This window comes from Brassica napus, chromosome C5, assembly GCF_020379485.1.
Source record: "Brassica napus cultivar Da-Ae chromosome C5, Da-Ae, whole genome shotgun sequence".
NCBI lineage: Eukaryota > Viridiplantae > Streptophyta > Magnoliopsida > Brassicales > Brassicaceae > Brassica > Brassica napus.
The window spans coordinates 51865862-51878846 of NC_063448.1; the positions used below are offsets into that span (position 1 = coordinate 51865862).

A 12985-nucleotide genomic window follows, 5' to 3' on the forward strand; every position below is an offset into this window, starting at 1 on the left:
ATTTTTCATGCTTCATATCAATGCCACACACGGACCAAAAGAAAAAAAATTTCTAAATGATGCATTTTCTTAAAACCATACGGTTTAAGGTGTGGATCAATGTATTTTTCAGATTTAAGGTCCTCTTATTTCAAACACAAGGTTTCAAGGCCTTTAGGGATTCTATCTTAGATGATCAGGAAAATGTTCCATATTTTCTTCATCCCATTGGATCGGATCATTTAGTATAATGATTTTTTTTTCAGTTCAGATCAGATTGCTTGAAAACTATGAATGATCTATATCCCTAACAGTCGAGATTTCATGTTCAGTATGCAATATTAGTATGCAAACAATATGCAATCAAGCAAACCAATTCAATCATGAAATCAGGTTAGGGTTTTCGAAAAATATACCATATATTTATTATTATTTTTTTCGAAAAATAATCAAATCAGAAATTATTGTGACTTAAAAAAAAAATCAGGAAGATTTGATTTATTCAAGCAATTTATTATATACTTTTTGATTTAAAAATAAATATATTTTCTCAGATATATCTCTGATATTTCGATTTTAAATATTAAAAAAAATATTTTTTTCAATCCTAATCAAGTTCTAGTCGTTATCAATCATCAGGAAAACAAATTTCTCAGACAAGAACAGGAGGTAAAACCTCGGATTAATTTATGAAACCATGATCAGATTTTCAAAAAAAATTATGTAACATGCAGTCCTTAACAGTTCTAGTTGATTCAGATCAGATAAAAACATTAAACAGGACAATAATGATAAGTTTAAGCAAGTAACAGTCGGTTTCTTTCAACATATAGCAGTCAGATTTTTTTAAAAAAATTGTTTAACTTTCAATCCTAAACAGTTCTAATGTGAAACTATCATCAGGAAAAGTTTTAAACAATTTTAAAATCAGTTTCAGATTAAGAACAGGTTCAAAACAAGTTCAGGTTCGAGATTTTAAAGAGTTTATGGTATCTGGTTTTATTTTATTTGCAGAGACATGTTGCTAAATATAGCTACATGGCTGCGGATGGGGGTATTTAATACTTTATGGGTTTTAGATAAGTTTTCGATGATACTTGAAAACTTTTGATGGGTTGATCGGTCTATCAGTTAGAGATCTTCCTGGTTAGCTGATGGATTGCTCGGAATTATTGTTTTTGTTGCTGCTTGTTGGAATAGAAGACTGGTATATGGTTGAGAGAGATTTTGGTTTTTGGAACAAATTTTCCGCCTGTATTGTAGCTGAGCGTGGGGGCGCGTCCGAACTCTGATTGATGCGGGGTTAGCGGCGTTGGCTTCGTCTCGTCAAGAGTTTTAATTTGGTATCTGGCTCGTCGTCTGGATCCACCGGAGTTGAGGGATAGAGCTGTTTGAAGTTTGTCGGGAATTAGGGTTTTTACTGCTCGGATTTATTTCTGGTTTTTAGGGTTAGGGTTTATGAGAACAACGTCGTGCTGATAATGTGTTGTAAATGATGTGTTGGGGAAATACTTCTGTTATCATTACTGTCGACGACCAGAAGGTCCATATATATATAAGGTATTAGACCGTCATAAGGTCATGTTTATCCTAACAAGATAAAGATAAGGATAAACACTATGTTACATACATACATGGAATATATACTAGATAAACACATAGTCTCTGGTTGTCTTTATCATGTCTCGGATTGGGCCTGCAGTACGGACTGGTCCATGGTCGATCATCATTTGGTTTATAACATTAACAACAATTTTGCATGTTTTAGTAGTTTTAACAGATTTTTTTGGATTCCTAATGACACTTGAAACCAAATACAAAAAGGATTTAACAAGAAAAAATAATTTAAAACAGAAAAGGAAAACTCGAACTAAATCTCATTTCGTTTTATTTTTCTTTTTAACTGCCGTTTATTTATATTCATGGGTATATACAAATGTATCAATGGTGGTGATTTAGAGGAGACATGCACGGGATGCGAAGCAAGTAAGAAAATGGTCCAAGGAATAAAATGACAATGTGAATAAAACCAAACATTGTTTTTAGAAACAAAGTAACTCTTCACTAAACAACATAACAGTACTTACAAATCAGTATATATTTGTCTCTCTTGCATATAAATTTGCATTTTGTTTTTATATTTTTTTCAAAACAGGTTAATTCGGTGTCAAAGTCAAAGTTCACATGGCTTATGTTATTTGGAATCATCCGGCCAGTTAACTTACATCAAGTTTCTTAATAGACATCATAACATCATAAGCATAATTAAATTAGCTATACTTTTTTATTTCGTTTGTGCAGACAAATTAGCTACCCTTGATTTCTTAGAAACAGATTTTCACGATCTAAAAGTAGGCATGCACCCAATTACTGGATCTGGATGGCAAACAAAAGTTATGAGTTCTGCACAAAAAGGTTTAGAATTTTCAGAACTCTTCTATACAAAACTCATATATTTCCAAACATTTCATACTTTATCTTATACAATATTTTTAGCTGTATATGCGTGCCTTTATTATGAACATTCACTAGTTTGCATAATGTTTTGTTTTTATACACAAGTCCGGGTTCCAAGTTTTGGGAACCTTAAAAAGCAACTTTGGTTTCTAAATTAAGTTTATTTGTGTTACTATTATTAAAACTATTATTGAGAGAGCAACCAATCAATCATGTTGTGTTAGTGCAATCACACCTATGGAAGTTGTTTAGCCCTTAATGGACAGCAATCTTGATTTAAGTAACTGATGTGTGGCAACTTTTCGAACAAAAACTTCTACTCCATTATAGTAGTGAGAACCAACTACCAAATAATAGTCGAGATATTAAGTTTAAGAAAGTGATTTCCTAACTTCAAATATGAAAATACATATGTATTTGTGGTGAAATTTATGATTGTACAAATGCAAACCGAATTCGATTCATAATTTTTAATAACTATCGCAAAAAGAAAATTGGACATGACTATATATATTTAGATCACCATCAAGAAATCTCTAAAATTCATGACATAGCAAAATGATTGTATCCTAAACCATCAACAAATCCACATCTATCTTTATACAGGCACCACTGGAGTTATATCAAATTGTACAGCTCTAAAAATCATCTCGGTTAGTATAATCAGATGAACATGTCTGCTATATGTTTTCAGTATTTTATAGGAAAATATATTTCTCAGAGAGCGAGAATTGCGTTCTTATCCGAGTCAAAAAAGTTGAGGACGGTCTCACATTGAAATGCTAACTCACATTCAATTCCCTATGATGTTCCATGCATAATTCCGATAAATACAATATACACGCTATATTAAATATTTGAATCTAAAAAGAAAATTGAATATATTATCAGAATAACACTATGACTTCAATTTGGGTACCAATTCTTGGCAAGTGATGTTTAGGCTCTAACTACTAGGTCAATGTCGTAGTATTATCCAACTTCTTTTTCTTAATAGGTTTCATATTTTCCCATTACTTATCAAAAGTTTCAACTAAAACCAATTCTTATAAGAAATTACTATGTTAATAGTGCCAAACGTGTAGCTTTCCCTTTTCTACTATTTTCTTCTAGAAACTTTGAAATATCGTGTAGTACTGCATAACTGTATTACGGATTTTTCTTATAAAAAAATTATTTACCTACTGATGGTTATGTTATTTGTTCGGGTAGTTCAAAATATATAATCAAAATTTGTATTTCAATTGTTACTGCAGTTATAACATATAAGATATTTCAATTAACATAAGGAAAATTTACTAAAATAACACAAATTAATTGTGTTATTATTTTCTGGTCAAAATTGCCCTTGTCCATAGTTATAACAATAAAAAAAAACATTACCAAAGTATCCTTAACATTAAAATCGGTATAGAAAAAAAAGTCTACCGTTAAAGTGGTGTCAGACTTTCTTAGAAACGTCAGATTTGTTTCTACGGCAGAATTAATTGTCCGATTTAAATAGAAAACAGATTTTTAAGAATTAGTATGTCGTATGAGGTAGCAGATTTGTTATAAATGGTAGATTTTTGTGGTCAACTTATTTTTTTATGGGCCGACTTATTTTCTTATGTTCGACCTATTTTTTTACGGCAGAGTTATATATCTGATTTAAAATTGTTCGTAGATTTTTTTTATGTGGTTGCAGACTTTTTAATTTATATTGTGGCAGATTTATTGAAGAAAAAATCTGTATTTGTGTCAACCAAACTTAATTTAATATTCAATTTCGAACCGGTTTATATAAATTTCGTATCGGGTTAATTTTTAGGTTAATTAAGATCAGAATTAGGTAAATGTTCGGTAATTATCGTCATCTCTTTCATTCCTCTTTTTCTTTTTATCTAGTCGTCCTTTTTCATGGCAGATTAATCACTTGTTGCAATACGAGGAATTACCTTATTACCTTCACAAGATTAGAATGGTAAATCCTGGAACTTTGGCTCTACTGGAAGTTGATGCAATAGATTTAAGTATTTATTCCTTGCCTTCAGCGCAAGCATTATCTGGGGAAGGATTACGAAGCGTGCACAACATACCGGTATTTTGAATGCATGAAATGAAATATTTTGTATTTAGTAATGGTTTCAAAGTAAACGTCTGTTCATGGCTGGTGGAGCTAAACATCTGTTCGTACATTTATAGTTTCTTGAAAAATCTGTTGTTATCGGAAAAAAGAAGAAAAATCTATTGTCAAAGCCACAAATAATGCAGTGAGGTTTTACAGGAATGAGTTTCTTACCATGCAATTAAAAAAAATCTTGCTCTTCTGGCAGTTTTCAACAGTGACAAAGTCAAAATCATAAATGGCATAATGACTTTCTTCAGCAGAGAAGCGTGCAGCAAAGTCCTTATATGTAAGAATAGGTTCTTGAATTTGACATGTTGTTGAGTTTGTAACTTTGTATCAGATACTGTTCTCTCTTTCAATTCATATCACATATCTATAAAGTTCAGAGGTACTTGTCTGCACACAAGGAATGTGGACATCAACCAGCTTACTACTTTCTTTTAAATATCATTTTGAGAAAAAGAACATAACAATGGAGGTGTTGCAAGCAAGAAACTAAACTGTCCATGAAAAATCTTTATAACCTATAAACTTGTTAACATAGAGCTTAAGCTTGTTTTGTTTCTTTGTCTTGGTGGTTCCAAGTTCCATATCTTTCTCCTTGTCAGCTACCTGAATCGTCACCGTCTTCTGGTACGCTAAACCTGAAATCAAAGAAAAAAGATCCAACCGTTTATCACATGTAAACCAACAAAATTCAAAACAAAAGATCCAAACTTTAGAGTGTGTACTACCTAAAGGCAGTAACTTGTGTCCTTAAACACCATTTTATCCAACAGATTAACAAGAATTTAGAGGAAAATAAAAAAGTTGTGTATTACCAGAGTACCTATAACAGTTGAGTTTGTAGAGGTTGTTGCTCTCTTTGCTAAATTAAACATTAGCATTGCCTCTGCCGAACTGTTTCACCAAGAAATAGTTGTTTTTCTTTCCATAAAAGTTGTCGTGGAACTGTTACTATTATCTTGCCAATATCACGTACGTATCTCATCAGACCCTAAGAGGAAACAATTTCAAACAATCTGAAACCAAGTCACTAGTTTATACAACTTTAAATAAAAAAAGAGAGTAAATGTTAATTATCAAATACAATTAACAGATCTGAAAGTCAGTGAGATGAAACTGGGAATTAGGGTTCCAAAATTTCAACATGCAATCAATTAATATATGATAACAACATGCAATTCGAATAGCATATACTAAAGACTCACAGATTAGAGTAACTTGTAGTTGAAGCCGGATGTGATTGAGGTGAAAACGATTTCGGGTTTGTCGAGTAGGAAGAGACGAAGGTGAGTTATCGTGGAGGATGGCGGAGACAGTCAAGTCACGCTGGTGACGGAGACGAAGCCGGTTGTGAGGGAAAAGGGACCAACAGAGATGGAGGTGAAGGAGACGACGAGGAGAACGTTTCGCCTTAGGTGGAGAAACCCGACATAGGTAAAATGCTTGCTTTTTTTCTCTTTCTTATAGTATTAAATATTTTTTTTAATTAGGATATAATTATTAGTAAATGCAAAATCGTAAGTTTGCATGCTTCGAGAGTTAATCTAGTAATTTCAAAATTATATGAGTTAGTCTAGTCATTTCATGATTAATTAGAGTCATTTTAAGTAATTTCTCTTTAACATAATAATGAAAAGTTTTGGCCGAAGGAAAACCTTATGTTCTTTTTATGATTGAACTTAAATAGAGGCGCATAATTTTGAAGGTTTCGCGAACTAGTTTCTAGCCTAAAATACACTTGGTGGATCCAAACTTTTTAAAACTTTTGATTATGTTTTTGGTTCATTGTGATATCTATTCGACACAAAAGAAGTTATTTACAAGCTCAATAAAGAGAATTTGAAAACTAGGAAACAACTAAAGTAAAAGTTTGTGACATTTCATTTTGTTTGAACCGAAACTTGAATCCCCGTTTCGGGTTTATTAATAAAGTAAATATTTAATTGAAAAAAAAAAGTTTGTGACGTTTGCCATTAATAACGATCATGAGAGACAAACGAGCGATAAAACAAGCCATGAAGCTTCAGATTGTCGTGGCAGCGCGCGGTTTGGACCAACATCTCTTCTGAGCAGAGCATCCGAACTTCTGACCAAACCATAAAAATATATAGACATGCATGCAAAAACTGAGTAATTTCTCAATTGACCGGTTATTCACAAAACACACAGTTTTATGGCCCGTTGATGCAGTGCAGCCTTCAGAATGCATATATGAAGTAATTGTTTTATACCACTTGATAGCTTCATCGTGTAGTAAGTCAGTGGTTCCAAGTATATATTACTCGATTTAATCTCGTATACATATGTATATATAAATTTTTAAATTTCTTTAAATCTTCATCTCGAAGTTAGATTTTGTTAAAAAGTCTGACCTGAATCTAAACTATCGACGTGCACCTTGCGCATGATGAGTTTATTTGTATATATTATCGATAATTTTTTATATATTTGATCATTTTATTTATACATATACAATATTTTTTGTTGTTATTATATAATTTTCTTCCGATAGACCGGATCAGTTTTTATTAAAATTGTGAAACTAAAATATAATTAATATATCATGGGTTGATCGGATTGGAAATTAAGCAAATTATGAAACAAAAATCTTGTCTTTTTCCACTGAACACATTCTTGAAAAAAATGAACAGTCATGTTTCCACATTTGAATTATTTTGACTTTTATCTTCTATATGATTTTGAAAGGTTTTAGATTAACCATCGAATTCATACATGTCATTTTAATGATTTTAGTCGTATGCTTAAGGAAAACTCACATTTTTGTAGTTTAAAGTCGTTTAAAAAAAAATCAAAATATAACATATGAGAAAAAATATAACATATAAGAAAAATATTACATATAAGGTTTCCTCATTTTTGTAATTTAAAATCGTTTTAATAAATTTAAAATATAACTTATAAGGTTTTCTCATTTTTGTAATTTAAAGTCATTTAAAAAAAATTCAAAATATAACATATAAGAAAAAATCTAATTTTTTAAATTATATGGTTAATGTGATTGTTTAATTTTTTATAATATAAAATTAAACAAAATGAAGAATGATTCAAAAATTGTTATCAAATCTTTATTATTCATAGTCATTAATTGCAATATATATGTTAATTATATTAGGTAATTCCGTAGGTTTTATTTAAAGAAAGAATACACACTTCTCATATTTTGGGTTAATAGTTAATACAATGTTTCTTAATAATTGAATTTGGACCAATATTTTTTCAATTGAATTTTAAGCTGCCATGTAAATTAAATTGACATCATAATTGAGTGACACCTAAGTAAAATTTTTTTTTAATTAGTATAAAATTAAGGTTACAACTTTTTAAATGATACTCGTAATCTATAGGGGATATTTATTTCAGTTCTTGTGTGTATTCTATACACAAATGATAGAAAACACGCGTGACGTTTTCTCAACAACGAAGGGAACTTTGTGTCGTTTACATTGGTAAAAATCACACGGCGTTGACCCATTATTATTCAGACCATGAGCTTCCTTGCCCCACGTCTCAAAAGACAATCGCCTATGCCTGTTTCCTTTTTAATGAAACTTCAATATACAATTTTACCCTTTTGTATTTTTTGAAATTATTATTTTTAATTTAAAAATCCAAAAATTTCAAAATTTCAAAAATCAAATTTTTTAAAATTTCAAATTTTAGTTATCTCATACTTTTACTTAGCTGTACTGAGTTATACTTCGTGAGTTAGTTATACTTAGTTGTGCTGAATTTTATATTAGTTATACATAGTATTACCTAGTACTACTAAGTGTAGTTATATCGAGTTTTATTGAATTATACCAAGTTCTACTAAGTTATACTGCATAATATTGAATACTACTAAGTTAGTTATACCAAATTCGACACTGGGTATACTGCGGAGACATTAGGGTTAAAGGTATAAAAGTAATTTACATATTTTTTGCATTAAAATTAATTCATTCCGAAATTAAAAATAGAACGGGCTATTGAAGATTCTGATTTGAGACGTGGGGGCAAGCAAGCTAATGATTCTTATTATTTCCTGGGGGAAACCATCTTCTTCCAAATTCTTCTTCTTCTTCTTCTCCGGGAAGAGCTTTAAAATTAGAAGAGCCACCGTTGACTCTCATCGGGTTTAATTCTATCGGAATCTCTGCGATCATCATGTCGTCGAAGGCGAGTAGCAGCCGTGGTGGAGAGAGTATCGTCGCTGATTGTGGGCGCAATACATCCACTTGCGGCTACTGTAAATCCCCTACCAGCTCCAGCATCTCTCACGGTTCGTCGCCTCTCCATTCAATTTGATACTTACAATGATGATCTGATCGATAAAGATGTGACCTTTGCTTATGTTTCTAGCTTATTCATTGATAACTATGTCTCTATCTCCGATGCAGGTTTATGGACAGAGAGACTCACTGTTCATGATTACCAAGGTTTGTTTCATCCATCTTGAGAGTCATAGGTTTTGAAATAAAGTTTTGATTTTGATGATGATTAAGCTTTTAATTCTTAGTTTATCGTTTTGATTCATGTTTTTCTTTTCTGAGCTTAGTGATCATTTTGATGTGTGCTTGTTTTGATTAGCTCTTCTTGACCGTGGATGGAGACGGTCTGGCTGCTACCTTTACAAACCTGAGATGGCTAAAACTTGTTGCCCTTCTTACACTATCCGCTTGAGAGCAAATGATTTTGTTCCCTCTAAGGAGCAGCAGCGAGTGCGTAGAAGACTAGAAAGGTATTGTATTTTTAGATGCGCACTTATCTTTTTTTTTCTTTTTTTTTCTCTGGATCAATCACTGTTTCTGTGATGCTGTATATAAAGGTTCTTGGACGGTGAGCTAGATCTGAAGCCTAGAGAGCAAACAGAAGATCCAGATGTGGAAGTTTCAGAGCCGGTGAGAAAGTTACTTGGTTCTGGTAAAAGAGAACAAAACAATGAAGTGGAACCAATCATGAAAGATTTGTCTGAACAAATTGATAACGCGGTACAAAGATGCATACAGAGCGGGGAGTTTCCTTCTAATATTCAGATTCCAAAATCTTCGGTGAAGAAAGTCCTCTCTGCCAAAAGGAAGAAGCTAGCCGAAGGGTCAGAAGAGCTCTTGTACACCAGCAACATTGCTTTTCCAATTGTAGCTGCACTTAAACAAACATCTCAGAAAGGCGAGGGAAGAAACAATGCAGAAGAAAACAGATTATCACCAGAGACTGTTTCTGAGAAGTTGTTAAGTGAAATAAAGAAAGTAGGAGAGTTCCCTAGCTTGGCTATCAAAGTCTGCAAAGGCCATATCAACTTCTTTTCAGCTACACAAGTCACTTCCTCAGAGAGAGATCAAGGTGAAAGCCTCCCCTCTGCTACAACAACTACAAAGTCTTCTTCAAACAACCTTCAGGTAAGAAAGAAGAAGCTGGAGATACATTTGAAAAGGTCAAGTTTTGATCCAGAGGAGTATGAACTATACAAACGTTATCAACTGAGAGTTCATAACGATGAGCCAGAAAGCATCTCAAAAACTTCGTACAAAAGGTTTTTGGTTGACACTCCGTTGATCGAAGTTCTCCCTTCAAGTGATGGTGATGATGATGAAGAGGTTCCTCCTTGTGGCTTTGGTTCTTACCATCAACAATACAGAGTTGACGGACGTCTTATAGCTGTGGGAGTAATCGACATTCTTCCCAAATGTTTGTCTAGTAAATACCTATTCTGGGATCCGGAATTTGCTTCCTTGTCTCTTGGAAACTACTCTGCTCTCCAAGAGATCGATTGGGTGAAACAGAACCAAGCTCATTGCTCTGCGCTTGAGTATTACTATCTTGGCTATTACATACATTCTTGCAACAAGATGAGATATAAAGCGGCGTATCGTCCTTCCGAGCTTCTATGTCCTCTCCGTTTCCAGTAAGTTTCCTACTAAACTCCTGTTACTTGTTGTCATTTCTGAGAGAGAGATCTTGTGTTTTGTTTTCAGATGGGTTCCATTTGAAGTAGCTAAGCCTCTACTTGACAAAAAGCCGTATTCTGTGTTGTCTGATTTCACTAAAGCTTCTTTATCACCTGCACCTCAAGCTTCTGAAACACTAGTGAAGTCCACGAGGGAACGGGAAGACATGGAGATGAACAACTCTGATGAAGACTCAGATTCTGATTCTGGTGTTAACGGCAATGACATTGCCAATATACTTATCAGTCTTAATGGAGCTAGGCTTCGATACAAGGTAATATTAGTATCACTATCACTTGTTCTCTACGATTACGTTCCTTATCAGATCATCAAGTCCTGAAATCTTTGTTAAAAATTTAATAAATTTCTTTTTTGAAGGATTTATTACGGATCATGAACATGAGAGTTCGTAAACAAATGGAATCGATGTTTATCAGTTACCGGAAAGTTGTGGGAGCTGAGCTTTCGGAGAGAATGGTGTATGAACTACAGTAACACTAAGCTTACTCTTTTGTAACATTAATAACAGTGATGCTATATCACTGAATCTCAGAGCAGTCATGTTTCTCCATCTTGTCATGTTTTCTCAGCAAAACAGAGTGAAACAATTCACCCAAACTATGATTATAGAATGGAACTATGCTTTTAACCAAAGTGAGCTTGGCTAATTGTGTCAATACTAGGAATGAATCCAAGCTGAATTTGATTCTAAACAGAATGTACACTGCTATTCATGTAGTAAACAACTTTAGAGACGAAAAAGCTTTGACAGATAAGATAATGAGATAAATTATAATTGCATGTGTTCCACAAGTAGTTGCAACACAAACAGTTGATCTCCGAAGGAGTCCTAATGGAAGCTGGATGGTTCACAAAATGAGAAAAGAGAAGAAGACATTGAAAAAAGAATGATAAGAGGAGAGGAGAATGTACAAATCAGATATGGTGAATTATTGAGATGAAGAAGCATATCATTCATTCATTCATTCATTCATTCATTCATTCATTCATTCATTCATTCATTCATCAGTATCACTTTCTCCGGCTTCAACTTCTTGAGCCGCCACCCAGTAATTGTTCCCATCCGGACCGCAGACCTTGTACCTGTCAAAATGAATATGAAACAAATACATCATCTCAACTCAACTCAACAAAAACCAAACCAGGGATTAAAGGTTAACAAGGTTACTACAGACCTTTCGAGAACAGATTTGCCTTCCTTGTACTTTTGGTTCTTCTCAAAAGCAAACTCCTGAATTAACAAAGACAGAAACAAAAAAAAGGTTGATTACCAAGAAACATTAGATGAGCCAAGCAAGAGCCAAGGGTGTTTAATCTTACATATCTCCATCCAACATAAGAGCCGCATTTGACGCAGTAAATATCGACAACGGTGTGCATACCCGTCATCATCATCCTATCTTCCTTCTTCCCAGCATACACATTCGCTCTGTCCACACACAAAAAAAAAAACATGCATACAACTATTCCTATCCAGCTTCCGACCATAAAAAGTTTTGGAACCAAACTCCGAAGTAGAAAAACTTACACCTTACTGAAGAGGTAAGCTTTCCCATGGCGTGATTGAAAAGACTGTTAAAAACCCAAAGCAAACATTTTAGTCTATTAAAGCATTTAGAATGAATGATGAGACCAATTAAATCAGTAAAATGTGTATTGAGACAGTGTCTCAAGATTCACATAGCCAAAGATGAGAGAAAGAGTCTAAAAAAGTTTGAATCATTAGATTGATCTAATGATGAGCTATTTGAGAATCGTCTGATTTAATGTAATTTGAATAAGATGATGATGACCAGTGATATAAATCGCAATAAACAATATCACAGATTAATAAGATTGAGCAGCAAAAAAATCGAGAGATTCGGAAGAAAACCTTGGAGACGACATCATCGCAGAGAGCGATACTAGTCTTACAGTGCCTACAACTGTAAGACTTGCCTTCCAAATTCACCAAGAACAATCTCCCCATCCTTTCTTTCCTCTTCTTCTTATTCCAGAAACCGATCAAAATCTAGTAGTGGGAGATTAGGAACCGATCTTTATAGAAGAGATCAACGAGTCTGTCTTTGGTATAAATGTATAATGGCCTAATGGGAGAGGTCATTTAATTACGGACCAAGGCCGTTTTATCAAACTATAAAATGGAGAAAATTCAGTGTTCTTTACTTTGACGATATTTATTATTTTTTTATTTTTTTTATTTTTTTAAATATGCTCACCTCGTGGACCTGGCCCAGTCATAGCCTCGGAATATGCGAAAACTATTTTTTTTTTTTTTTTTTTATATGCGTATTATTATGAGAGGAGCTACTTCTATGTGTTTCTGATTTTTCTGTTATCATATTGCTACTAGATTGGTGGAATGTACGTGACCGAATGTTATCATTGATTCTTTTTTTTTTTTTCACATTCTTATTGCCGAAGCAACCATGACTTCTTAGGCATTACACTTTTCATTTGTAAT

General features: G+C 33.1%; 2 protein-coding genes and 1 long non-coding RNA gene across 4 annotated transcripts; 1 reads left to right on the forward strand and 2 right to left on the reverse strand.

The window, feature by feature from the left end:
* Window positions 1-49: 49 nt before the first annotated feature.
* Window positions 50-6521, reverse strand: LOC106345516. 2 transcript variants are annotated; one of them, XR_007324317.1, is made up of 3 exons: window positions 5758-6521; window positions 5368-5543; window positions 50-5190 (listed from the first exon to the last, which is right to left on the reverse strand). It is a non-coding gene; the product is annotated as an uncharacterized LOC106345516 (long non-coding RNA). The 2 variants fall into 2 exon arrangements; XR_002658863.2 differs by having other exon boundaries at window positions 5376-5568; window positions 5758-6517.
* A 2007-nt stretch (window positions 6522-8528) lies between these two features.
* On the forward strand, window positions 8529-11154 carry LOC106452540 (arginyl-tRNA--protein transferase 2). Its single transcript, XM_013894690.3, has 6 exons — window positions 8529-8834; window positions 8953-8991; window positions 9143-9293; window positions 9381-10457; window positions 10528-10774; window positions 10879-11154. Exons 1-6 carry the CDS (start codon window positions 8720-8722, stop codon window positions 10993-10995), a joined length of 1746 nt encoding a protein of 581 aa, XP_013750144.1. The 5' UTR covers window positions 8529-8719; the 3' UTR covers window positions 10996-11154.
* A 110-nt stretch (window positions 11155-11264) lies between these two features.
* On the reverse strand, window positions 11265-12670 carry LOC106452541 (protein yippee-like At3g11230). The gene is made up of 5 exons (XM_013894691.3): window positions 12395-12670; window positions 12050-12093; window positions 11842-11950; window positions 11697-11752; window positions 11265-11604 (listed from the first exon to the last, which is right to left on the reverse strand). The coding sequence occupies exons 1-5, from the start codon at window positions 12488-12490 to the stop codon at window positions 11520-11522; spliced, it is 390 nt and encodes a 129-aa protein (XP_013750145.1). The 5' UTR covers window positions 12491-12670; the 3' UTR covers window positions 11265-11519.
* Window positions 12671-12985: the final 315 nt, after the last annotated feature.